General features: G+C 37.8%; 6 protein-coding genes across 6 annotated transcripts; 3 read left to right on the top strand and 3 right to left on the bottom strand.

Moving 5' to 3' along the window:
* Nucleotide 1: 1 nt before the first annotated feature.
* LOC129410155 (sperm-associated antigen 1A-like) lies at nucleotides 2–3,132 on the bottom strand (the record flags this gene model as incomplete). Its single annotated transcript, XM_055157622.1, has 3 exons — nucleotides 2,468–3,132; nucleotides 1,241–1,340; nucleotides 2–98 (listed from the first exon to the last, which is right to left on the bottom strand). Coding segments are annotated over exons 1-3 (528 nt in total), but the record flags the coding sequence as incomplete, so codon positions are not given.
* Nucleotides 3,133–3,599: 467 nt separating this feature from the next.
* On the bottom strand, nucleotides 3,600–4,590 carry polr2k (RNA polymerase II, I and III subunit K). Its single transcript, XM_020932858.2, has 4 exons — nucleotides 4,474–4,590; nucleotides 4,225–4,292; nucleotides 3,856–3,948; nucleotides 3,600–3,713 (listed from the first exon to the last, which is right to left on the bottom strand). The coding sequence occupies exons 2-4, from the start codon at nucleotides 4,283–4,285 to the stop codon at nucleotides 3,691–3,693; spliced, it is 177 nt and encodes a 58-aa protein (XP_020788517.1). The 5' UTR covers nucleotides 4,286–4,292; nucleotides 4,474–4,590; the 3' UTR covers nucleotides 3,600–3,690.
* Nucleotides 4,591–4,773: 183 nt separating this feature from the next.
* Nucleotides 4,774–9,406, top strand: stk3 (serine/threonine kinase 3 (STE20 homolog, yeast)). The gene is made up of 11 exons (XM_020932473.2): nucleotides 4,774–4,930; nucleotides 5,273–5,353; nucleotides 5,430–5,558; nucleotides 5,688–5,802; nucleotides 5,886–6,050; nucleotides 6,182–6,349; nucleotides 6,424–6,561; nucleotides 6,680–6,805; nucleotides 6,889–7,090; nucleotides 7,346–7,539; nucleotides 7,660–9,406. Exons 1-11 carry the CDS (start codon nucleotides 4,908–4,910, stop codon nucleotides 7,816–7,818), a joined length of 1,500 nt encoding a protein of 499 aa, XP_020788132.1. The 5' UTR covers nucleotides 4,774–4,907; the 3' UTR covers nucleotides 7,819–9,406.
* Nucleotides 9,407–9,708: 302 nt separating this feature from the next.
* LOC110167457 (2-iminobutanoate/2-iminopropanoate deaminase-like) lies at nucleotides 9,709–13,773 on the top strand. Its single transcript, XM_020932810.2, has 6 exons — nucleotides 9,709–9,868; nucleotides 10,886–10,991; nucleotides 11,132–11,186; nucleotides 11,265–11,333; nucleotides 13,241–13,296; nucleotides 13,450–13,773. The coding sequence occupies exons 1-6, from the start codon at nucleotides 9,804–9,806 to the stop codon at nucleotides 13,504–13,506; spliced, it is 408 nt and encodes a 135-aa protein (XP_020788469.1). The 5' UTR covers nucleotides 9,709–9,803; the 3' UTR covers nucleotides 13,507–13,773.
* Nucleotides 13,774–13,894: 121 nt separating this feature from the next.
* Nucleotides 13,895–22,473, bottom strand: LOC110167152 (skin secretory protein xP2-like). Its single transcript, XM_020932457.2, has 5 exons — nucleotides 21,980–22,473; nucleotides 21,119–21,470; nucleotides 17,822–18,160; nucleotides 14,457–14,513; nucleotides 13,895–14,384 (listed from the first exon to the last, which is right to left on the bottom strand). The coding sequence occupies exons 2-5, from the start codon at nucleotides 21,207–21,209 to the stop codon at nucleotides 14,371–14,373; spliced, it is 501 nt and encodes a 166-aa protein (XP_020788116.2). The 5' UTR covers nucleotides 21,210–21,470; nucleotides 21,980–22,473; the 3' UTR covers nucleotides 13,895–14,370.
* rpl30 (ribosomal protein L30) lies at nucleotides 22,038–23,775 on the top strand. The gene is made up of 5 exons (XM_020932583.2): nucleotides 22,038–22,111; nucleotides 22,217–22,264; nucleotides 22,688–22,833; nucleotides 23,287–23,417; nucleotides 23,674–23,775. The coding sequence occupies exons 2-5, from the start codon at nucleotides 22,244–22,246 to the stop codon at nucleotides 23,724–23,726; spliced, it is 351 nt and encodes a 116-aa protein (XP_020788242.1). The 5' UTR covers nucleotides 22,038–22,111; nucleotides 22,217–22,243; the 3' UTR covers nucleotides 23,727–23,775.
* Nucleotides 23,776–24,524: the final 749 nt, after the last annotated feature.

Here is a 24,524-nt window from a genome sequence, read left to right as displayed (position 1 = left end):
TGTAGTCTACGTAGGCTTGTCGGTAGCGCTCCAGGGACTCGTAGGCCATGGCTCTGCGTAACAGCGGCTTCAGGGAGAACGGCTGCAGCTCCAGAGCCCTAAGAGGATCAGAGGATCAACCCTTCATACAGGTGGCACAGGCTCAATGTGGTCACTCAAATACAATACTATCAAATCTACTATTAGCTGCTCATCATAGACTTAAACGTGTACTGAGTAACTTTTTGGCTGGGGGTCCGTCACCTGCTTGTTTCTATGGATATGTTATTGCTCTGCCTGGAATTTCCCACAGTATGACATTAAATAGCTCTACTTTACATTTATGCAGTTACAGATGGTTTTATAGCTAAAAAAAAATACAAAAACAGGCATTCTGACTGTGAGTAGGGTTGCCTCTCCCCAGATCTGACCTGCAACTTGGTTTGGTCTCCATAAAGATAGAAAGGTTTAATACCATTCTGTGAAACATTCCAGACAAAGCAATAACATCTCCATGAAGAAAAGCATTTGACGGACCTTCCATCAGAAAAGTATTATTTATTGCTTTGTTATTTACTATGTCTAAGTTGTAGTGTTAAGGGTGGGTACACTGGTTGTTTTGTACCGCTAAAGAAAAATGCTGATTTTCTTTATTTGATCTTTTCTTTCTTCTATTTTGTCTTGATGTAAAATGTTAATTGAGACAGCTTTGTCTTCATTCTGATATAACTAAACTAACTTACACTTCAAGAGAGTAGCTCAAAGATAAAATATAAAACAAAACTTACAAACAAGCTAATTTTAAAACCATAGTCTAGACAAGATGCGATCATTTCAACTCATCAGTGAAGAGTCTTAAGCTTTTTAATCACAATGTCTTCAGCCAGTCTTCTGTAAGTAAAAGTATGTGGTTTGGAGCGGAGCTTGAAGAAATTGGTGTCAAATGGCAATGATTAAAGGTCTATCTTGCTCAAGTTATTAGGATTTATTTTAAGTGAGTCTAATTCTTTTTACAATCATAATGAAATCAATGTAAGGAAAAAGAAAATCATGATTAATTAAGTTTAGGCTACATGTGACACAAACGTACAGGTGAACTGATGTGACTCATTGCATTTGTTTTTAGCATGCATCTTCCTTCAGCACTCTGTGTTGTCTGTGGGGCTTACCTAATGTGATTTATTAATAATTGAATGGTGCACTGGAGTTATTGATCTGTGCGAGTCTGACCACAAACTTAACAAATACAGTAGTTGCTTACGTGGTGCAGTCTTGTATGCAGTCTGTGCTGTTCCCATCTTTGAGGTAGCAGGCTGCTCTGTTGGAGTAGAGAATACACAGGTCTTCTGGACTATCAACACCTGGAGAGGAACAGAGTCTTACAGAATATCACTATTAAACTATAATATCTCATAGACAGGACAAAACTACATAGTAAACATTATGCCTAGTTAACTTAGTTTAATTTGGCATCTTAGTTTTACTTTTAATGTTTTCATTATTACAATTCAATATTTTTGTTTTTTGCTATTTCTTTCTATTTGTGGTCATCCTAGCAGGCTACTGTGACCAAAATGTCCTTTCAAGATAGTTGTGATAACCTTTTTACAAGGTCTACAACAGTATTCAATGAAGTGTATTTAATTAAAATTATCTAACTCAAACATATTTTAGTTCCCTGAAAAGATTAACTAAAAACCACTGAATCAGTTGAACAGAGGACACAGATGGACATGTCATAAATCATTCGTCTAATCCAATTTCCTTTTTGTCCTTCTCCCATTGATAACACTGCACCCTTTTGTTCTCATTGTATCTTTATTGTTAATAAAAATGTAAAGTGGCTGTGATGCTACTCACATTCTAGTCCTGTTGTTAGTGGAGTTGATGGTTTTGAGAGTAAAATTTGGCTGAGTGCCCTTAAAGGTAAAACATGTCATTCAGTCTATGTGAGCATCAACATTAGATTATTACATCACTCACTGCATCCACAAAGCAGCTGTCATGTGTGTACACTTAACACAGAGGTCCAATATGCTCACATATGCATACAGAACAGATGCAGTTGTGTATGACTGATACTTGTGGGACTAGGGTTTTGAAATAGCTATCTCTGTTGTATTGTAATCCATTATTTATAAATATGACAATCAGAGCTAAGCTAATATAGGCCTGGCTTATATTAACATCAAGAAAAAGATATAGGATGTGTGTGTTTGAAAGTTGTTGTTTTTTTTGGGGTTATTTTTTTGGTTTTTTTAAACAAACCATAATTAATAAATGATAACTTACAAAATAAGCATGTGCTATAAAATAGGTACATTTTAGCCCTCATGGTGTGTATCATGACTTTGCATGCTGCAAATCATATGCATACAGTTTTGAATGAATCTCAAGCTTCATCCTGTCATAACTTGCCTAGCCTATTTGGAAAAACTTGTATTATTGTCAAATAGACATTGAAGACATCCGCGATATTACTTCCTACCTGCTTCAGTGCAGCCCTCTATGGCTTGTGTGTACTTCTCAATGGCATCCCCAAACTGTCCATGTTTGAAGAGGTGGTTGCCCTCATTTTTGAGCCGGGCCAAGTGAGGGGGGAGGGCTCCTGCGGGGGCGTCCAGGTAACTCTTGTCCTCCACCGGCGGCTCCTCGCGTGTTACTGTACTGTTTTGTATCGGTGTCCCGTTTGCCAATCCTTTCTGAGAGCCGTGGTGACTATGGGGGTTTTCCGCATTACCTCGTGTCCCTGATCTGGCCTGGTTTGGTCCTGTTCTGTCTCCTCCGCTGCCCGGGGGTCTGTCCTGAGCGTTCCCCATCACTGCGCCCCTTCTGCGGTGTGTGGCTCCGGTTCCCTCCGCCGGTTTCTCTTGTTTCTCTCTCAAACGCAGCAGCAGCTGTCTCTTTCACCGGGGATTTCTGTAAGACCCGCCCGCAGCTCGTACGTAAGCGCGGGGGAGGAGCGACCGCAGTGCAGCAGTGAAGCACCTGCCCGGGGAAAGCCCTCCTTCAAAACTATTATAATAAAAGCACTAATGTTGCCACAGGCTTAAAGGTGCTCCATTCTGAAGAACAGAAATCCAGTCAACAATGACTGACTAATAGAAACTAAATCAGCTTCACTTTCCCCTGCTAATTCATTGTCATAGACACGTCACATTCACGGAATAAATTTTCTTGGTACAACACTTTTTATATGGCATAAATGAACATTTTTATTTCTTAGAATGGAACTAAAGAAAAAATTCAGCAAGACTCCAAGAGAAAAAGGCTCATATGTCCAACAGTGTATGCAGTCTCCAAAATTACAAATTTGATCTTAAGTGAAGGATACTGAATAAAACTGACCAGTCCATGGGTCTCAGAATAATAGAAAACTGCCATACACATTAAAATTTTAAAACTATAAAATATTATATCTTTATCAAACGGCTCTCAACAGCTCTCCTGTGGCATATAACAGGAAGTTGTAACCCATTATTATGGTGTAAAAGTTTTAAATAAGAAACCCAAATGAGTATTTTGTCAACACACAATACATCGTCAGCAACTGCTAAATACATATATCCCAAGTCTTCTAATTGATAAACATCATCAGTTATTTTTCTCTGGAAAAAAAGTGGGTGTTTTATCAGTTTATTTACACATTCATACACTATAAAAGTAGAAACATATAACCCTAATCAAACACAACCAGGGCTTCCATCATATTCACCGGGCATCAAAGACAACCACTGGAGTATCAGGTCAGGAAATGTACACAAAAGTTGGAAAATGTCTGAACATATTTGGAGCATATGGCAAAAGAGAAAAGACATTAAAACTTATACACACGTATACAAATTCAACACTACAACAAACTGAATTAAAGGATACATCTCTTTGTTCTTTTCTTGTACATGATTCTGTAACCACACTCTCTGCATCGAATAGGGTCTCGTGCCTTAATTTCATTTTCAGTGTGACATTCTGTAGGAGAAAGTGCAATTATTTATTCATGAATTTATCAAAAAATGTTGATGAACATTCAAACTTGTGTAAGCAAATCCTATAGCCTATCAATAATCAGGAAGAAACGTGCTGGTATTATTGCATGGAGATAGACCAGCTACCATGTCAAGTTGTTAATATTTGTATGAATGATTGTAACTCGAATAAATGCCATTTTAATGCGTGCAATTAATGTTTTAATTCAGAACTCCTATATAAATCTTGAAAATACTGATAAAGTGGAAAATTACTTACCGCCACAAATGTATATCATAGGCTGCTGCTTCGGGGGCTGCATATCTTTCGGTGTGTCCATTTTCACACTGATAAAATAAAACAAATCATGATCACACATAGTTATATGCTAACACAACGGCGTGGTAATAGCCATGCCCCAATCCGACGTAAATCTGGCCCAGATTCAACATAAACATGGCTATAAATATTGTAAATATAATTAAAATATAGCTCCAAACATATCTACAAATAAGTAATTGTTCTTACCGTTTTATTTGTGCTTATAGTTTAGCTGTTTACTTCTTTAGCATCTCATGAGTGTTCAGACTCAGCGCATGCGCAGAACACACCACCACCTCACAACAAAACGGGTTGTGATTGGCCACAAATGACTCTTTGTGTATATAAAGGACACTCTTTGTGCATATCCCGAGTGCAAACATATGTCACCACTGCAAATAAAACACACATTCATGTTGATCATATGTATTTTCATTTACTGGTTTGATCATTTCACTGTTTAACTTTACAGTTACCCGCTCCAGGCCGGTAGAGGCGCTGTGGGGCTGTGAGTCTGAAGTGCTCAGCTGGCCTCACTTTTTGACAACACAACATCGACAATGCCCACGTCCTGATCACTGCCCCAAAACCAACGGAATACTTCTATCGTGTTGTATTTACTTTGTTAAACACGGTCAACGATGGAGTCAAACGCGCCTAAAAGGTAAGTGTCGTTTTATTTCACTTTTATAGCTATTTTTTTCCAAATTCTCAACTTGGTGAGCTAATGCTAATATAGCCGATTTGCTAACTGCGTTAACAACACAACTGTACTTGTGTCTGCAATCAATTTAATTTGCTGTAACGCAGTAGGTCAGTAAGTGCGCGCTTTGTCTGTGTTTTGTGGCAATGTCTGTATTCCTGTTCACTATGTGCACTTTATATTGTCACTGCACTGAATTTGAATGCATTGTAAATCAAGTAAATCAGTGTTGTGTCACCACTATCTCCTCTAAAGCGTTATTCAGTGTCACCTCCAGTTTCACTTTTGCTTAACATTTAACAGCAAACTGAAAAAGCTGAGTGAGGACAGCTTGACCAAACAACCAGAGGAAGTGTTTGATGTTTTAGAGAAACTGGGTGAAGGGTGAGTCTTCTGTGAAACCTCAGTATTTAGAAACTGACCAGATTGATTACTGATATTGTACTGTATCTGGATTTAGTTCCTATGGCAGCGTGAATAAGGCAATACACAAAGAGTCGGGGCAAGTGGTGGCCATCAAACAGGTCCCTGTAGAGTCAGATCTACAGGAAATCATCAAGGAAATTTCAATCATGCAGCAATGTGACAGGTAGGAACATTCTATTTACTAATTAAAAAGTAAATATCAAGCCCATATAAAATGTCATATTTATGTGCTTAAAAAATTCTTTATTAGTGTGAGAAATTTATTTTTATTGTAATGAACATTTCTTGTTAGTCCTTACGTGGTCAAATACTATGGAAGCTACTTCAAGAACACAGATTTGTGGATCGTCATGGAGTATTGTGGAGCCGGATCTGTTTCTGACATCATCAGACTGCGCAGCAAAACAGTATGATGTTTTAATGCACTTAATATCAGATTCTGCGTACATGTTTTTACACTAAAACAATGTGAACAATGTGTAAATCTTAGCTGACAGAGGATGAGATTGCCACTATCCTGAAGTCGACACTGAAAGGCCTTGAGTATCTTCACTTCATGAGAAAGATTCATCGGGATATAAAGGCTGGAAATATCCTCCTCAACACAGAGGGACATGCCAAACTAGCAGACTTTGGAGTGGCTGGACAGTTAACAGTAATAAAATAAAATATAACTATAATCATTAAAATCATGTAGTGTTTTTACTTGATTGCACAGCATGTGCTAATCATGTTTATAATGATACAATAAATTTAGATATCGTAATTTATTTCTTCATTTTAAAGGATACAATGGCAAAGAGAAATACTGTTATTGGTACACCTTTCTGGATGGCCCCTGAAGTTATTCAAGAAATTGGCTACAACTGTGTGGCAGATATCTGGTCCTTGGGAATCACAGCAATAGAAATGGCAGAGGGCAAACCACCATATGCCGACATTCACCCAATGAGGGTTGGTATATAACAAATGAACACAGTGCAAAATATATACAGATGAAGTTTATTCATGCTTCTTTTTCTATACAGGCTATATTTATGATCCCCTCTAACCCACCTCCAACATTTAGAAAACCAGAGCTTTGGTCTGACGAGTTTACAGACTTTGTAAAAAAATGTCTTGTCAAGAATCCAGAGCAGAGAGCAACGGCAACACAACTACTGCAGGTTTGTAAACAATATGTACAAAAATTGTGCCAAAAAATATTGTACCTAAGTAAACGGCCTTTAGTTAATCTCTTAAGACTGTGCTGGTTCTAATCAGTCTCTGTTTTGTGATTTGCAGCATCCATTCATTACTCAGGCTAAACCTGTCACCATTTTGAGAGACCTAATTACTGAGGCTATGGAGATGAAAGCTAAGAGACAACAAGAGCAGCAGCGAGAACTGGAGGAGGAAGACGATAATTCTGTAAATATACATTTTTTTAAACTCCCCATTGTGCTCTGTAACAGTTACATGTGTGAACAAATTTATTTTGTCGTCTACTTCAGGAGGAGGAGACAGAGGTGGACTCTCACACAATGGTGAAGTCTGGCACAGAGGGTCCAGGGACCATGAGAGCTACCAGCACCATGAGCGATGGGGCTCAGACCATGATTGAACACGGCAGCACCATGTTGGAGTCAGACCTCGGAACTATGGTCATCAACAGTGACGATGAAGAAGAGGAAGATGACCAAGGATCTATGAGAAGTAAGCCTACACTTTATCTACTTTTGTCCCATTATTTTTTACAGAAAAACTTTTCCACAGAATTTTAACACAATATGTTTAGATACATTTTGTTTATATGTCTTAACACTGTTAAAAATGAAGCAAAACAAAAAAGGGAATTAGTGTATTGGTTATTTTATATACTTATGTTGGATCTACTTAGTAGTTCAGTACCTTCTGACAAATATGTACTTTAATATCAGTATCAGCAAATATTCTCTATTTTCTCTACAGGACATGCCACTCCCCAGCAGCCTATCCGTCCTTCCTTCATGGACTATTTTGACAAACAGGACTCTAATAAAGCTTCACAGCAGCAGGAAAACTACAACCACAACCAGCCTCAGGAGCAGCCCGGTTATCACATCCAGTCCAAAAATGTCTTCCCTGACAATTGGAAGGTCCCACAAGATGGAGACTTTGACTTTGTGAGTAATCTGTTCCACATTTATTTCTAGTTTCTTGCTGCAGTTTTGTGTTAGTCATTATGGAAAATGTGTTATTATAATAAATATGAGCAAACATTTCTGTTTATTGATGCTTTCTAGTTGAAAAACCTGGACTTTGATGAGCTGCAGATGCGCCTCAGTGCCTTGGATCCAATGATGGAGAGAGAGATAGAGGAGTTGAGGCAGCGCTACACTGCCAAAAGACAACCCATTCTGGATGCCATGGATGCCAAGAAAAGGCGACAGCAAAACTTCTGAGGGCCACGTCACCTTTTAAGACCAGTACCACAAAATAATCACTTTTACATATAATGCTGAAGACCACTGCTGTTTTATCACATGATCACTACGTACATATAAAGAAATGCCTGTTGCACATAGGGCAACACCTTTGGCCTTCTAACCTTCATAGTAATAATTCTCAGGACTGTAGCCAAAGTAGATAACCACTTACTCACTTATTTCATATTATTATCATGAAGGACTACCAGCACTTCCAGGCCAGCATTTATCCAGCTCTCATTCACAACAAAATGACAGCAATCTGGTCAAAAACGTGTGGCCCTTCTTCAAACTGTTAATGTATTGTACATATAACCTAGAGCTTAGTTTGAAAATACCTGTAACAGAAGCTGTGGCAGTTTGCCCATGACCAAAGACAATCATGTTGATTTTGTTGAGAATGCCTTAAACATTTTGAAACGCAGGTTTCAATGAAGCAATGTAACGTAACAAACGGTTGAAGCAATTTTAACTTGTGTTTGTGCTAGACCTTAGAAAGCTGCAGTTAAGCCGATGGTAATAATGGGACAGACAATGCATGTTTTCAAAATTGTTTGTGGACCATATAACTCTTTTAACTTTTATATGTTGTTATTGGTTTTGACATTTTAGGTTAATTAATCTTATCTTATCAAATCAAACATTGTGCCTCATATTACACATACCCCTCTGGGAACCAACAAACTCCATCCACTGTTAAAACGTGAAAAAATAGTGTTAATTTTGCATTCATTCCAAGTAAGCATCAAAATCATTCCTGAAGAGCTCACTGTTTCTCTCACACAGAAACAGAATTAAAGATGAATTAATATATGACAAATAGGCTGAGCAGATTAAAGACTGTAGCAAACTGTTTTTTTTAATGTAGCGATAACCAAGTTAGATTCACTTTTGATTTGACGTTGATGAAGGATGATGACAATGACAGATTTAACCTTTTTATGAAGGAAAAACTGCCGTGCCCAATATTTGGCTTTGAAAGTTTAATTTAATCTTAAATCTTACAATGACCCTTTGAATGAACCATGACTATCCTTAGAGACAACTTGCTGTTACGAACAATGTGAATGTTATATCATAAGTATTCATTGGTTTAGTTGGAATAATCATGTTAAGTAGTTTCATGCATGCCAATTTAAAAATCCATGCAATTGTAACGTGCATACAAGCACTCACTTTATTTATTAAATTTTTGTTTTTAATACTGGTTCAAACCTGATAGATAAACCATAAACTGTCAATCTCGACTTATGTTATTATAGTCTATGCATGTGTAATCATTGCTATAGTGGAATGAATTGTTTTAACTTTGCAGGTAAAAGTACTGTTACGATGAAGCTGGACTTTTAAAGCTTCAACTAAACTATGACACTGTACAGTAAATTCTGCCATGTTATGTAAAATCACTCTTTATTATCACTTAATGATTTTGTCTTTTAACTATATTTCTGAAATGTATGAGAATGTAGAGTGGACTCATTTATGTTTGAACCACTTAATTTATTACTTTTGTTTGTAATACTGTTTTGAAAGTTGCAACATATTAATAAAAGGTCCTAATAGGTCTGTTTGTTTGAATATTCTACACAATGGCTTTAGATAATGCAACGTGAATACTAGTAGAAGAAGCAAGATTTAGGTCTACTAACTGTTCATTTATAGATTTTTCTTATTTATTTTGTGTAATATTGTCTAAAACTGCATACTTTCATAGTTTTTAGCGCATTGGATTTTAGGAGTCATTTCTATCTTTGCAGTAGCTATACAAATATAAGTGTACCTTAATTACCGTAGTAAACGCGCACTCAATCATTTACCATAATGTTATCAGATGAGCAGCAGTTTAAATTTGCGCTTTTTGAGGGGTATTTATGGTAAACACAACGACAGCGTCAGAAACTTTTGATCGTGTTATGCAACGATTACTCTGAGCTTTTGAAGAGATAAATAAAGTGAGAAAGATGTCTGCAATCAACAGAAAAATCGTTTACACCGCTACTGCCCCAGCTGCGATTGGACCATACAGGTAACTTTACATTCTAATGTAAGTCTGTAAAATGGGTAGCTTGAGAGTAGCGTGGACGAATGAATGAAAAACGTTCCCAAGGCTGTAGCTTCGTGGAACTGTTACTGACCTGTGCAAGTTCAGCGAGGCTAGAGCATGGATCTATTAAAATAAATAGTGGGCTAGAGGGCGTGTTTTTGTGCACATTGAACTTAAGTTTTCTGACCCCCTCAAAAAGTACCACAGTTTGTCCGAGCTCCAGCAGACAGCAGGTGAAATATGGCATCTATTCGCAGACAGTTCCCTTACACACCTAAAGCTCCCATCAGACAGGGAATATACAGGTAAGTGCAACAAGTACCCTGTGATTAAGCCAGCACAGAATCCATAAATGACCATAAATGTACACCATGCAATACATTGTCTACAGATAAACCTGATTTAATATCAGAAGAAAGCATGTGTAGACTTTCTTCCTATTTTATTTTCTAAGTCAAAGGTAAGGGCGTTCCTGCTTCGACCAATTGGCTGCAGACAGGAGGGGTCAGTAGTTAAATCACTGCATTGTCCCATATGTCATACTGAAAAGAAATTAAGTTATAGGATAATTTTATATGACACAGACAGTTCTGCTGGAAATAACTCAGCTACATAACTACAGGTCTTTGAGTAGAAAAGATCAGCCCTTGTTTACAGTAGCTACAGTCTGTGTGTAGTTATAGGCCATCTTCTGAATGTGTAAATTCTGTGAATGTGTAATATTAGACCTTTTAAATTGTTTCTCTTTTCATAGTGCTCCTCATTTACAGTGTTGGCTATACATTTACAACTACGGTGCCAAAAGAGTCAAATATGTTTGACTCTATCTGTGTCAGTGTCCAAAAATTATAAATACATAGGCCACTGTCTCCATCCTTGTTGTTTCAAATTGCAAATTATAATGTATTGCAGTAATTGCCAAGCCTCAATACTGCTTTGAATGGAAATAGCACATTGAAAATCAAATGCACAATAATGAATTATACCTGTGTTTCTCAGCCAGGCGGTGGTAGTGGACAGGACCATGTACATTTCGGGGCAGATTGGGATGGACGTTGCCTCTGGTCAGGTGGTGGAGGGGGGCGTGCAAGCGCAGGCCAAGCAGGTCAGTGGATCTCCCAAACAAATGCTGTAAATGCACTGAAACTAACATTTGAATAGTTGCCTAGTCATGATTATTCTGTTAATCGCAGAACTAAATACTGACTAAAAAGATAATTCTCCTATTGTCTATCTGTTTCATAGGCTCTTGTTAACATGGGGGAGATCCTTAAAGCTGCCGGCTGTGACTATAAAAATGGTGAGCAATAGGCCCTCAAGTCTGAACATCTGACTGTGTAAATGAAAACACCAGCAATGTAATATTATGTTATTCCAGTGGTGAAGACAACAGTGCTGCTCGCTGATATAAATGATTTCAATAACGTCAATGAAGTTTACAAATCATGTAAGTATCAATTCATCTAGGAACAATAAGGTATTGGTCAAAATATAGTTTTCAAACAAACAAAGAGGTCCCAGCTATTCTCCTCTGAGTAAGTGCAAAGAGTAACCACTAGGGGGAAGTCTTTAACCAGAATGCTCAAATCCAATATTATTGCATTCATTCATAAACAGTTCTTGGACAGTGTAAAAATAATATGTAAAATATATTTGTAACTATTTTTTCAATTATTGTAAGTATTGCTGTTCTGTCTAACCAAGCATAAACCCGTATATTATAAAGTAACATAAAATCATAGTCTTAAAGATGCACTGTGTAACTTTTCTGGAGTCCGCAACCTGTTAGTCTCCATGGAAATGTTAATTCCTTTGGTTTAACTTGTCCAGAGTCTGGTATTTAACTAATATTCATCTACATGTGTCATTTATTGCTCAAAAATATGTTAAAAACATTAATTTTTCACCTCTCCACAAATGTAATCCGTAATTTGGCTTGCAAGTCTCCACGGAGATTCTTAAGTTTATGGCTATACTTTTGAAAATTTAGGCACATCTCCATGGAGACAAGGAGGTGGCAGACCCTCCACTGGATAAGTTACACAGTGCACCTTTAAAAACCTACATATTCCACATTGTATTGAAGTTGGACCAGAACACTGAGCAGTACTTGGTTGGAGAGCTCTCTTAAATACCTTCACGGTGGTCTAGCTTCAGTGTTTTGGGCATTTCCTCTTGGCCCACAGGCACAGGTGTAACTGAATCTGCCTGACCAGTGAGTTGTAAATGGACACTGTTGTGCAGGTAATCCAAGTCCCTGGGGCTAACGTTACTGCTCAGGGCTGCAGACCCGCACTGGACTCCCCCCCGTGCTCTGAGCCCACTCATGCAGAAACCACAGTGGGGAAACTTTCATTGACCCGAAATCTGATACAATTAATTCTGTCTGAGAGCTATTGGCTCTTTTGCTCCTTTTAAATTAAACCATTAAAGGCCCCCTTTCTATTTTTACTACTTCTATTAGTACTACTACTTTTACTTATATTCTGATGTATGTTATACAACGCCTTGGGGTCCCCCCGGAGGAGCTGGAGGACGTGTCTGGGGTGAAGGAAGTCTGGGAGTCCCTGCTTAGGCTGCTCCCCCCGCGACCCGGCCCCGAATAAGCGGACGAAAATGGATGGATGGATGGATGTTATAATGTTGTTTTCTCTTCAAAAACATGCCTGAAGTTGTGTTTTGTTTCATTCACACGTTTAACACACAAATTCTGCATATTTAGGCTAAGTTATTTTTTCAAACACAAAATACTCTGTTCCACCTTGTGATGCCATGTGGTAAAGCAGGGAGTGCTCCACTGTATTTTAAACTCCATACACCTTCACTAGAATCATTTGGATAATTCCAGCCCTTGAATTGACAATCGCTAATGAACTTAAGATAAAAGGGAGCTGTTAACTTGAAAACTACTGTTTCATGATATCACAAGGTGGAACAGAGCATTTTGAGCACTGGAGATGTAGATTAATAATAAAGGAGTTACTCAAACATTTGTGAAAGAAACAAAACACAACTCCAGGTATGTTTTTGAGGAGATAACAGCATTCCAAGATGGCTTAAAAATTACAAGAGTAAATTTTGTGTAATATAGAACCTTTAAAAGAGTACATTCTGATCATTATAGGTAATTTGTATATGTTTATGTCAATTTAATGAGCAACCAAGTGTGATTTTGTTTGTGTTAAATTCATAATACAGGTTGTTTTTAGACAGGGGTAGAATTTAAGACTATGGGGGGGCTATCATAGTTTCTGCAATTAATGGGAAACACTGGTCAGTTATTCAAAATTGATCTAATGAATATGCTGTTTATATACTGAACCCTGTAAACAATTACTTTTTTGTGTCTTTTAGTTTTCAGCAGTAACTTCCCTGCTCGAGCTGCGTATCAGGTGGCTGCTCTTCCCAGAGTATGTTTATGACTCCTTCCAAGTTTATATCATGCTTTTGTAATAATGCTACATACGTACCATCATTATGGTCATATAATTTCTTTTGTTACGCATTAGCCGGTCTCTGTGCGATAATGCCCCATGTCTTAATAATGTATTTTGTCTTTTCAGGGAGCATTGGTGGAAATTGAAGCTATTGCCGTGCTTGGTCCCATTTCAGACTCCTGACTAACTGCTCCAATCACAAACAAGCTATAGTTTAAGCAGACAACTGACCATTCCACTTAACACCATAGACATTTCACTATAATCACAACATTCATAATTTACTACATATATTTTCATTCTTTTTGATACTGCCATTAACAGTTTGTACAAGTAATGAATTATTAGATCACCAATAGCACTTCATAGCTGTAAGTGGTAAGATAATAAGTAATAAGAAATAAATGCTTTTGATAAAAACCTAAAACATTTTTGTTATTTATTCTTTCATTTTTTTCATTTGAATGGAGTCATTTCTTTGCGAATTAGCTGATCTGTGACATCATGTATCTTTAGTTGACTTTTTGACAAACATCTTATTAAAACAGACACAGAAACAGTTTAAGGTCTTAATATTATTTAAATTATCTAGTTTTTACATTCAGCATTTGTGATACATTAAAATTACTTGATTTTTCATAAACAAGGAAGTCACCAGCTTTTCATACATATTCATTTAACCAAATCAAAGCCAGTTTCAAAGTAACGCATTTCCATAAACACATTTGGCTTTGGGTTTCAAGAAGAATATTAAGCTTAAATAAATATCTTCTGATGTTTATATCTACACAGGAAATAAATATGAGAAATATTTTAACAAAGAGTCTTAATTGCTGTTATAAAGTTTTCTCAAGTGCAGTTGAACTCTATGTACATGAGTAGTAACACCACCCAGAGGAGAGAAGGCACAGTGATGTCTGACCAACCCTGAAGGATCTTGGCAACAAGTTAATAAGTTTTACACAGACGCACATATGTCCAGCCACGCTACAGAAATGCACTCTTTCAGTCACGCCATAGGAAACCATTCATCTGTGCAGTCCTGCTTTACTCACTGGGAGCTGTAAACACAGAGCAGGGTTTGAGTGACAGAGATTTGAAATTCGTGTTGGGATTTCAATAACAAAGTTTACCTGGTGTCTCCTCTGTGCTGGGCTCTGTTGCTGCAGGTTCTATGGCTTCTGCTTTTTCTGTAAATAAAGTAGGATTAATGTAAGAAAAATGAGTCAAGATTAGACTGGGGCTGCTAAATAATCAGGAGCTACTGTTAGCCGAGATATATTTACTATTAGAAGTGTAACGATATCCAAGTCTCACGATACGATATCGTCTCGGGGTACGATATTTATTGTGATATCGTGGGAAAGCTCACGATACGGTGGGGAGGCTTATGATTAATTATGTAACAATGTCCAAATCTCTCAGCTCAATATTTTCACAATATACATCTCACAGTATGATATTTATTGCGATAATTTGTGGAGGCTAACAAAACTGTTAACTGTTTTTCCTCTTAAAATGCCTTGACAAGACTTAATCCAAAGAACTAAGACTAAGAAAACTAAGAAAATAGTTTAAAACTGTTATTTCTTCATGTAGTCTGAGCTGAAATGGAGCAAAGGATCATGGTCTATGTAGTTCCCTCTGTCTCTTTTTAGCTATTGCTACACCATAACACTTTTTCTCTTTGATATTATATTTATTGTGATGCTTGAGCTACTGTGTCCAAATTATTTCTCTTGTGGATCAATAAAGTTTGTCTAAGTATGAATCTATATTATGGCTATAATGATGATGATTTTAAATCAGAATTGAAGCCACAATAATTCAAATGATTGTTCACACACAGAGAGGGTGCATCACTGCAACAAAAAAAATAAACAAACTGTTGAAATGAAACTGGTAGATGTCACATGGAGTGTACTTCAGTTAAGAGTTCTTTTTAATAATTATTATTTATCTTGCTTATGTGTATAATATTCATGATAAATCCATTATTTCAAGAGATTCAGATTTCAGAGCCCTAGTCAACTATGTATTATACAGTAATAATATTTTAAAAAATCTAAAATCCATATTCTTCTTCTTCTAATCTATATTCTACTAATAGTCTTTTCTAGTTTGCAAAAAGTATGTGACTATATAAATAAAAGTGTATTCAGGTATATCGAAAGGAAGTTGTGCATTAAATCAAGCAAATAAAATGCTCAAAAAAGAAAATCTACAATGTTCTTCAGTCTCTCTCTGCCACTGCCCATGACCCCAAATATTTCGGTCTCAACTCATTCCCAGCTGCAGAACAACATTCATTTTTAACATGTGGTCATAACTGATCACATATTACAGACTATGTGGCCTCTTAGCACTTTGCATGAGGCAAAAGAAAATAGTGCACCCTTCAACCTGCCGCAGGCTTTGGACGTATTTGCATCTAGATACAATAAATTAAGTAGCCACAGTAAAAGTCATTCAGCTCTTGTCACACAACCATGCAACCATTTTAAATCAATTGTGCAAATAATTTACTTTGCAATGTGTTTTTGATGATTATTATCCAGTAATTGTGTATGTTTTAAATCCGTATGGCACGATTTAATTTTTGTTTGTTTGGCTGGTTGGTTGGTTGGCTTTTTGGTACCTGTGTTAAATATTTATCATAGTTTTACATCAGTTGCATGTATATTGTAGAATTTGATTGTGTTTAAGTTGAAAAAATGACAGGAAGTAAAACTGAGTTCTCTCTATCAAAAGAAAATCCCTAAGGAAAACAGTTATTCATTTAAGAAAATACACGTGTCATATTTTCATTAAATTAGAATAGCTCTGGCCCCTGTTATAGTATGGTGGCTAGACAGTTATGGAATTACCTCTATTAAAAAATAAATAAATAATAATAATAATAAAATAAATAGGGAAAACTAGATTTTAATAACAGATAGATTATAGTTAAATTACAGATTATAAGTGAAACTAAAAACTACAGTAGATTACAATTTTTTATTTAAACATATTTGTGTTAAAGGTGAGTTTGTCTCCATGGAGATGTTATTTCTTTTGCATGGAATGTTCCACAGTATGGCATTAAGCATATCTATCTTGCATTTAATTAATCACAGGTGTTTTATAATGCAACATTACTGTGAACAACATGAATTCTTATTATGTGCAGGCCTGCTTCTCCATAAACCTAATATGGAAATTACTAAGTTTATTTCCATATTGTGAAATAATCAAGGCAAAACAGTAACAACTCCCTCCACTAAAAAAGTTACACAACTTTAACTACATTTTAGAGAAATTACTAGTCTAACCAGTCATATGTGCTTCCTCCCTCCTGGATGTGTAACAGATAAACAGATTCCTGCGTGGTGACCCCTGTGTGTTCATTATTAGCCACAGCCTCTTGAGTGGTGTTGTTGGATACGGCCTGGTTACCTCGTCACCAATGGGACTGTGTGTCTGGGGCCTGATAATGGGACACACAATGAACATCAAGACTAAACTGAGAACAGGTCACTAGTGGATCCTGAATGTGTGAATATGTCACAAAAATAAAGGAAAGTTAATAGTCTTCTTTGATCAGGGATTTTCCATTTCATTGCCTATACCCCCTAGTGTTAAGGTATGTGCATAACTGAAGTAGTGATAATAGTACTTATGTTGTAGTAAGGGATGGGTGGTATAAAAAGAATGTATTCAACTGTAAAACTGTAAATGATTTTCCTGACCAGCCAGACATTCTTGTCAAAGCATGTGGTTTTGGCTGGATAGGCCCATAAACTATTTTAGTTTGCCAAGCTGGAAGTGATGTCATGTAAATATTTGTCCATAAATAAATTCCTATTACTAATATGAAACTTAGTTTCAAATTCTCCCTATAACCGCTACTGTCATGAGCTTAATTTGACTGGAGCCAAACACTATGGGAGATTTATCTAATCCCAGTGAAGTGTGAACTCTTAAAAAAACTAAATAACTAGCAATATAAAGCATTCATGAATTGAGAATAAATTTGTTAACCAGCCACCAAGAAATTGAATTGTGATATTTTTCCATGATTTTCAGAATGATGAAAAATTAGGACTGTTGCCATAGCAACCATTTAAAACTTTAAATATTCTTGACTTTACACTAGAATGTCACTTGTCTCTCTGTGACTGCTGCTGTAAGCCTCATCATTTTGGTCTTAAAATGTTTGTATTAACCTACTCTACATGACCCTGGTGTGTTTATTTCACTGTTTTGTCCATAAATAAATTTCTATATCTAATATGAAATTGGCTCCAAATTTGGTCCTATAACTGCTAGCCTTGTGAGCTTCATTTGACTGGAGTCAAATGCCATAGGTGATGTCACACTCTCTTATTCCACTTCTTTATACAGTCTATGGGTGAAACCCATGAATATGGTGAGTGGTATTTGTAAATAATTAATACAGCATTTTCCATTGATTATCCTTTGACCTGAGATCATTTTGAATAACACAATGAGTGTTCACCTGGTTCAGGGGCTGGTTCTTCTGAGGGGGCATCTGTGGTGGTCTCAGCTGCAGCAGCGCCCTCTGCTGGAGCCTCTGCTGGAGCCTCTGCTGGAGCCTCTGCTGGAGCCTCTGCAGGGGCCTCTGCTGGGGCGTCCGTGGGAGCATCAGTTGCAGGGGCTGCCTCTGTTTCGGGGAGAGCACTGTCTGTGGGCTGGGACTCATCTGCGGCACACGGGGTTTCCTCAACCGCAGCAGCTGGGGCGGCCTCCTCTGGTTTAGCCTCTTCAGCTGCAGCAGGGGTCTGGTCCGGGAGGGTCACACTGTCCTCAGCAACATTCCCATTCTCATTGGCAGCACCTGGGCACAATGGCAATCACACCAGTGATTCAAATAATAATAATAATTCATCAAAGTTACATAGCACTTTTTTGGACCCTCAAAGGCAAAGAAGGCGGTAGATATGTGTCTGTAAAGTGACAATGTGTTGTTACATTGGCACTGAAAACAAAATCAGTGTGCGTGTGTTTGTGTTGTGGTTTTGGGCACTTTGCTTTGTCCCTGTATAACACTGTCTCTGCAACCGTATGACTCAAAGTCAAGGGCCAAGGTTTTAATTTCACTGGTGTGACCAATGTGAAGGTGTGCTTCAGGTAACAGACCAAACTTTCTCTTCATACACATTCGATCTCATAGTATTACGAATCACATGGCTATTCTAGTTGTGAAGCATGTGAAGGAATTTACTGCTCTAAGGAATTGTGGATTTTTGTTGTTTTATCACAATCTGTCAGATTAGTGTCACAGATTATAGTCAAATGATAGTATACAACTGAATGTACAATTTTGTGAATAGCAACATACTGTAGAAACATTGTTGTTGTTTCTTGCAGTAGTCTAGTGTTTTTCTTGCCTATGTAAAGCATCTTTAGCCTGAAAAGCTTTGTATATTATTACATCTCAACTTTCATATATTTTCTATATTTCTTTACAAGAACATGCCTTTATATAATCACTCACCTCCCATTTAAATGTATATTTTATGAACATACAAACCAGTGCGTAAAAAACTTTCTATTTTGTTTACTTGTTTGCAATGGATGTTCCAGGTAAATAAGCTCTTTCAAACACATGCAAACTTTAAGAAAACAATCCTCATTTCCATCTGTCCTCAAGCCCTAGACGGGAAGGATGCTGAGTAGCCTTACGTCATTTATAAGAAAAATATTTCTTAATCAAAATATGAAAAACAGGTGTCACATTTGTGTACTTTGATATCACTGTATGAATACAATTGCATAACATTGCAAGTGTATTTGATATATATATGTTGTTTTTTCACAATTTCTATATACTTTTAAAGAACTATTGCAGGAACCCAAATATTTTCCTTGATGGTTTAAACCCTTTCCTATAATGGTTACATAATTTGCCTCATCTGACTATCCAAACATGATAAGAGGACATGTGTTTTCTACAACGCTACCTTTGCAATTCAAACAATGTGCAATCATTTGAGTCTCTTCCATCTTCTTTTTATTGTATTATCTTAAACCATTGCCTTGTGCAATCAGATAAAGAAATATGTCCAACACTTGCAACATTAGCACACCTGTTAAAACAATATAGCAATGACATGTCCATTTAGTTAGAGGTTTTACTCCTTGTAAAGGTTTAAGGCATATATAGACAGTGAGGACTATGACAGGAAGGCCATCTGGAGTAAAATTTAAAAGGTGTCCAAACTTGCCTGCTAAATTGACTGTAATGGAAGTGAAATTACAATTTAAATGGTCATTAGGTCATAGGTCTCTCTGTTATCATTCTTTTCAACAATCTAGTTTAAAACCTCCTGAAACATATACAGAAATGCATGGGATAACTGAAGAGCATTTTCTGTTTTTTCTCACATGACACATGTTTTGTATTTTAAAACAGAAACTGCAAATATTTAAATATTTGTCAGAAACAATTGTAATAGATATTTTTCAAAAATCTGATGAGCCTTGTCCAAACCAGTACATGAATCAACACACACTGTACAGGAAGCACTTTGCTTGGTAACCTTAGAGGAGAAACATTTAGATAAACTATGTACCTGGTGCAGGGTCCGCTGCTTATTTCCATGGAGACGTTATTGCTTTGGCTAGAATATTTAACAGTATGGCTTTAAACGTACCTGTCTCCATGGAGACAAGCAGGAGACGCCACTGGGCCAATTTAGAGTTCAGATCTGTGGAGAGGCGAGGTCACTGGCAGTAAGAATGCAATTCTTTCTGGATAATTTTGAGAAATAATAACACCTGCAATTGAATAAATGCAAGACATAGATTTAATGTCAACACTGTGCAGGACATTTGAGGCAATAATACATTGGTTTTATAAAGCGCTTTTCACAGTAACTCAAAGATGCTGCACAATAGTTTAACAAAACAGGGCAGGACAAACAAAAATACGTAGCAAAAAGCAGTCATGTGTGGGGCTATAGACTTTGAGGAAAAGATGAGTTTTAAGCTGATGAAATATAGCAAAGCAATGAAATTTGCATGTAAACAAGCAGGTGAAAGCATCAGAAGATGTACATTGTGCAGCTTTACATAGTTGAAATAAACTGGGAGAGATGTATGCCTTATTCAAACTTGTCACATCAATCTGTCTGTTCAAAGAAAACACTACTTACTGCACCACAACCTGTCTTTTCTGACCCACTACAACAAAGACGTGTTCAAAGTGGCTTCTCCATTTCCTATTGAAATTGTAGACTGTCATCAAAGCCTCGCTGTGCGCTCTACTGTCCCTATCATGGGGGTACAGAGCCAAAAACACTGTTAATCAACAACAATAAACTTTCCCATAGGGACACCCAACCTGACAAGCACCGCAGATATCGCCTGCTGTGCTCCACATTTGCATTTACTCAGTGTTTTTCTTATCTGAACTCGGGCGGTGGTAAATGGATGAGGACACTCTATACGGAGCAGGCAATGACACCAGTTCAACAGGAGCCCCAAGACTATTTTTAGACCCAAACACTCAAATAAAATAATAAAACACTACATTTTTTGTGAATTAATGCATGTTTGTTATTGCTTAGTAACAGCACACGTTGGTTATAAAATGGCTCACATCAAAAGTATATTTCCCATTGAGCATGAAATGTGGATGATCAATGTCAGATACAGTTTATAAAGTCTGTCATATTAAACAGCTTCTCCTTGTATGCCATTTCTATTGTACATTTCTATTCAAATTGTCAGTATTTAAAATAATGTTGTATTTGGAGCAAGCAATGACAAAATAATTATAGCTCTGACTAACCTGTGGTGCTGGCCCCATTGCTCTCCTCGCGCTTGCTGCCTGGTCGAGCGGGGTCAACGGTTGAAGTTTGTGAACTCGTGGAGCACCCCATCTCGTCTCGTGCGCATAGAGGACTGCGTGTCCAACTTCAAGTTTGTGTTGATGCTTCTGATGCCCTAGTGACGTCGCTCACTGTCTCCAAATGGCCAGCCACTGTCACACAAAGTCAAATTCCTCTAGTCCCCTCCTGTGCGTAATGGCGCATGGTGCAGGCTCCTCCACCGTCTCTGAGCCGCGGCTGCATGTGGAAAATGCAGTTAGAACCAAACAGTTTATTGTGCCTTTGGTCGAGTCGTGTGGCTGGAGGATGGTGCTGGTACAGAAATGCATTATTTAGTCAGAGCGCACAGACCTTTGGGGCGGGGAAAGCAGCTTAATGCCATAGCTACTGCCATAGCTCCCTAGAGCAAACACTGTCAATGTTCAACTTCTACAAAACTTCCCATTAGAACCTTTAAAGGGCAAATGTAATAGCCCGGCTTAGAACATGCCTTATAAGCTGTAGGGAAGTCGATAGCCACATAAGGGCTGATAAAGGAGCCTAGGAGATTTTATTGGAAAGCACTTTGGCCACCTTAAATATTGTAAAATGCTATATAAATAAAGAATACTTGATTTCATTGGCGTATGGTAAAGGAAATTAAAGTTCTGTCATAATAAACATAAAACTGACGTGGGCGTTTTCAGCCCATCTGTAGATGTCAACTACAGAGGAGCGGAGCCTTGCCTTACCTTGTTAGTGTTGAGCATGCACAGACAATATTGTGTTGTGTTTTTAATAACAAAAAGACAAACATCACTTTAATTATGAAATAAACTTACTTTGGACGCAGTAGTTATCAACTAAGATGCGTGTGCTGCGCGGTAGCCCTCTGCGCACCCCAACTACAGAAAGATGCGCAAAGCACCATGGGACTTCCTTTCACTCCGAGGCCATATTGGAGTTAACTCACAGTAAGCGGAGCTCTGATTATTTAGATTAAAAACACTGTTATAAAGGCCACAGATTCCCGTTACTGCGCCCTAAGACTAACACGCTTTATCTCCTGTGTCTTGTAGGTTGGCCGGACCGGACTAACTCACAAAATGGTGGCCGCAAAGAAGACGGTGAGTGTCCGCACCGTGTGGCGGCGGCTTCACGTGGAGACTGGTCTCTGCCTCGGCCTGTTAGCTCCAGTCTTGTCTGTAGATACTCTGATTAGTGAAACCTCGTGTGGACAACGCGTTTTTAGTTTCTTGGCTTTTTAAATGGACTAAACATCGGGTTAGTGTCTTGGTGTTGTCCATAGTTTGCGCTGTTCACCGAGAGTTTGAATATGCCGTCTGATGCTCGGCTAATGCTAAGCTATTTAGTGTTTATGTCAAACGTCAACGTGGATAAAGTTTAGTCTTTTAACGACAGGTCTAGAGAACTAACATTGTGCTAATGTGTCTGTATGCAACTTGTCACTGTCGTAGCTGAGGGCACATTGTAGATGAGCAGTTGTCTTGTGTGCGTCTCACTGACGTTCATCCACGTTTTTGCCACAGAAAAAGTCCCTGGAGTCCATCAACTCCCGGCTCCAGCTGGTGATGAAGAGTGGCAAATACGTCCTGGGATATAAGCAGTCCCAGAAGATGATCCGCCAGGGAAAAGCCAAGCTGGTCATCCTTGCAAACAACTGCCCCGCACTCAGGTACATGGCAGCAAGAAAACAACACGAGATTTGCGTGGTGTTTTTCATTTTATTGTTTCAGCTTTGTTGTATTTCAGTTATTATATTTGTCAATGTATTGTATTTGTTTGCCATACTGATGATAAATTTCTTGGTGAATAAGTGAGTGTCAGAAGGTGACTTCTGAAGTAGAAGGCAATTTCATCGCTCATGTCATTATGCATGTAGAGATTGAGTACATGACTCAATTTACTGATTTAAAAAAAACAAGAAACTTGTAAACATTTCAAAGTATGTGATGTTTGTTTTTAAATTTCCATCACATAAGAGCAATTCTTGAACATCAGTCATGTCTTAATATGGTGTTTTAGCACATTTCAATAATGTCACTTTGCAAATGTCAACCACGCTTATCACTGAATTACACACAGATTATTAGAGCCTTTTTTACAGTAGCACCCGTTTGTCTTGCAGGAAATCTGAGATTGAATACTACGCTATGTTGGCCAAGACTGGTGTGCACCACTACAGCGGCAACAACATTGAGCTTGGTACAGCCTGTGGAAAATACTACAGAGTTTGCACTCTGGCCATCATCGACCCCGGTGAGTGCCTTCATCTGACTAGTGTTGTTTGCTCTTGTTTATTCCTCTGCGAATTTTTGCGCCTGTGGGACCTGGCCCCTGTGGTCCTCTGCAGGACTAGTGGTTCGCTAGAAAAATGCCTTCTGGATTGTTCAGATGAATGGTCAGGCATAATCTTGACTAAAATGTGAAAGTCCAGTTGGTAACATTTAATTAACACGAAATTATGGTACCGATCATGTTTGATGCATTTTGATTATTTTGTTTTCCTCTTCAGGCGATTCGGACATCATCAGAAGCATGCCCGACCAGCAGCCCCAGCCACAGTAAAGCTGTCCCCTGCCCCATTGTTATAAATAAAGTCGGTGTAAACAGTTCATTTCTATTGACTTTTTTCTCATGCGTTTCCTTAGCTGTCCACCAGGGAGCACCAGTGATTTAGTTAATTTACTTCTGGTTCTTTTTTTTTTTTTCGACATTAGTGGTTCAGTATTTTTATTAGAGTATTACTTTGAACTTTAAAAAATGTTTAAAATTGCACAACCGATGATCTTTGTTGATGTATTCTGAATTCTTTACATAAAACATGTGAGACCATCAGACACTTGGTGTTGAGTGTGATCGAGGAAGGGACATGTCCTTTTACAGATACTAAAGGCTTTACACATATTTACTGCTTAGTACACTAAGTGTCACTCCTTAAAACCAGCAAGTTTAAGATTCCAAGTACCGGTAGGTGAAAATTTGACATTGTTTACAAGTTCGTACAAAATGTACTGGAATATTGTATTACATGTCCTTTTATTTGACTTTGGTTTCTTGATCTTTGGATCATTATCTGTGTTTCATTACACACTGGAGACAACTTTACCGTCAGCTCTCACACCTGAGGCTAAAAACTGGTGTTTGTGCATGGCTAGATTTGTGACAGTTATAGCCACATCTCCAGCTGGTGGGAGTGGATTGGTGGCTGTGGATTAAGTAGATTAGGCTTTTCTGTTACCGCTCACTGAAGCTGGTGAACATGGGTCCAGTCCAGTCAATCTCCCTAGAATCATCTAGAACTTTCAATGTACATTTTACACTTTACTGAATATTAAATGTAATCTATAGAATAAATCTAGTACA

The sequence above is a fragment of the Boleophthalmus pectinirostris genome, unplaced genomic scaffold (assembly GCF_026225935.1).
Source record: "Boleophthalmus pectinirostris isolate CB_2022bp ecotype Guang Dong unplaced genomic scaffold, ASM2622593v1 HiC_scaffold_21, whole genome shotgun sequence".
Taxonomy (NCBI): Eukaryota; Metazoa; Chordata; class Actinopteri; order Gobiiformes; family Gobiidae; genus Boleophthalmus; species Boleophthalmus pectinirostris.
The sequence above is the reverse complement of the archived record's forward strand: the minus strand, read 5'-3'. Positions and strand labels throughout refer to the sequence as shown.

Coding starts and splice junctions, on each gene's coding strand:
- polr2k (XM_020932858.2), bottom strand. CDS start 4,285: ATGGACACACCGAAAGATATGCAGCCCCCGAAGCAGCAGCCTATGATA. Junction 3,949..4,224: donor TATGATATACATTTGTGGCG/GTAAGTAATTTT, acceptor TTTCTCCTACAG/AATGTCACACTGAAAATGAA. Junction 3,714..3,855: donor CAAGAAAAGAACAAAGAGAT/GTATCCTTTAAT, acceptor CTGATACTCCAG/TGGTTGTCTTTGATGCCCGG.
- LOC110167152 (XM_020932457.2), bottom strand. CDS start 21,209: ATGGGGTGCTCCACGAGTTCACAAACTTCAACCGTTGACCCCGCTCGA. Junction 18,161..21,118: donor CAATGGGGCCAGCACCACAG/GTTAGTCAGAGC, acceptor CATTGTGCCCAG/GTGCTGCCAATGAGAATGGG. Junction 14,514..17,821: donor AGAACCAGCCCCTGAACCAG/GTGAACACTCAT, acceptor CTTTATTTACAG/AAAAAGCAGAAGCCATAGAA.
- LOC110167457 (XM_020932810.2), top strand. CDS start 9,804: ATGTCTGCAATCAACAGAAAAATCGTTTACACCGCTACTGCCCCAGCT. Junction 9,869..10,885: donor GCTGCGATTGGACCATACAG/GTAACTTTACAT, acceptor TGTGTTTCTCAG/CCAGGCGGTGGTAGTGGACA. Junction 10,992..11,131: donor TGCAAGCGCAGGCCAAGCAG/GTCAGTGGATCT, acceptor TCTGTTTCATAG/GCTCTTGTTAACATGGGGGA.
- rpl30 (XM_020932583.2), top strand. CDS start 22,244: ATGGTGGCCGCAAAGAAGACG. Junction 22,265..22,687: donor TGGTGGCCGCAAAGAAGACG/GTGAGTGTCCGC, acceptor TTTTTGCCACAG/AAAAAGTCCCTGGAGTCCAT. Junction 22,834..23,286: donor AACAACTGCCCCGCACTCAG/GTACATGGCAGC, acceptor TTTGTCTTGCAG/GAAATCTGAGATTGAATACT.
- stk3 (XM_020932473.2), top strand. CDS start 4,908: ATGGAGTCAAACGCGCCTAAAAG. Junction 4,931..5,272: donor GAGTCAAACGCGCCTAAAAG/GTAAGTGTCGTT, acceptor AACATTTAACAG/CAAACTGAAAAAGCTGAGTG. Junction 6,350..6,423: donor CCGACATTCACCCAATGAGG/GTTGGTATATAA, acceptor TTTTCTATACAG/GCTATATTTATGATCCCCTC.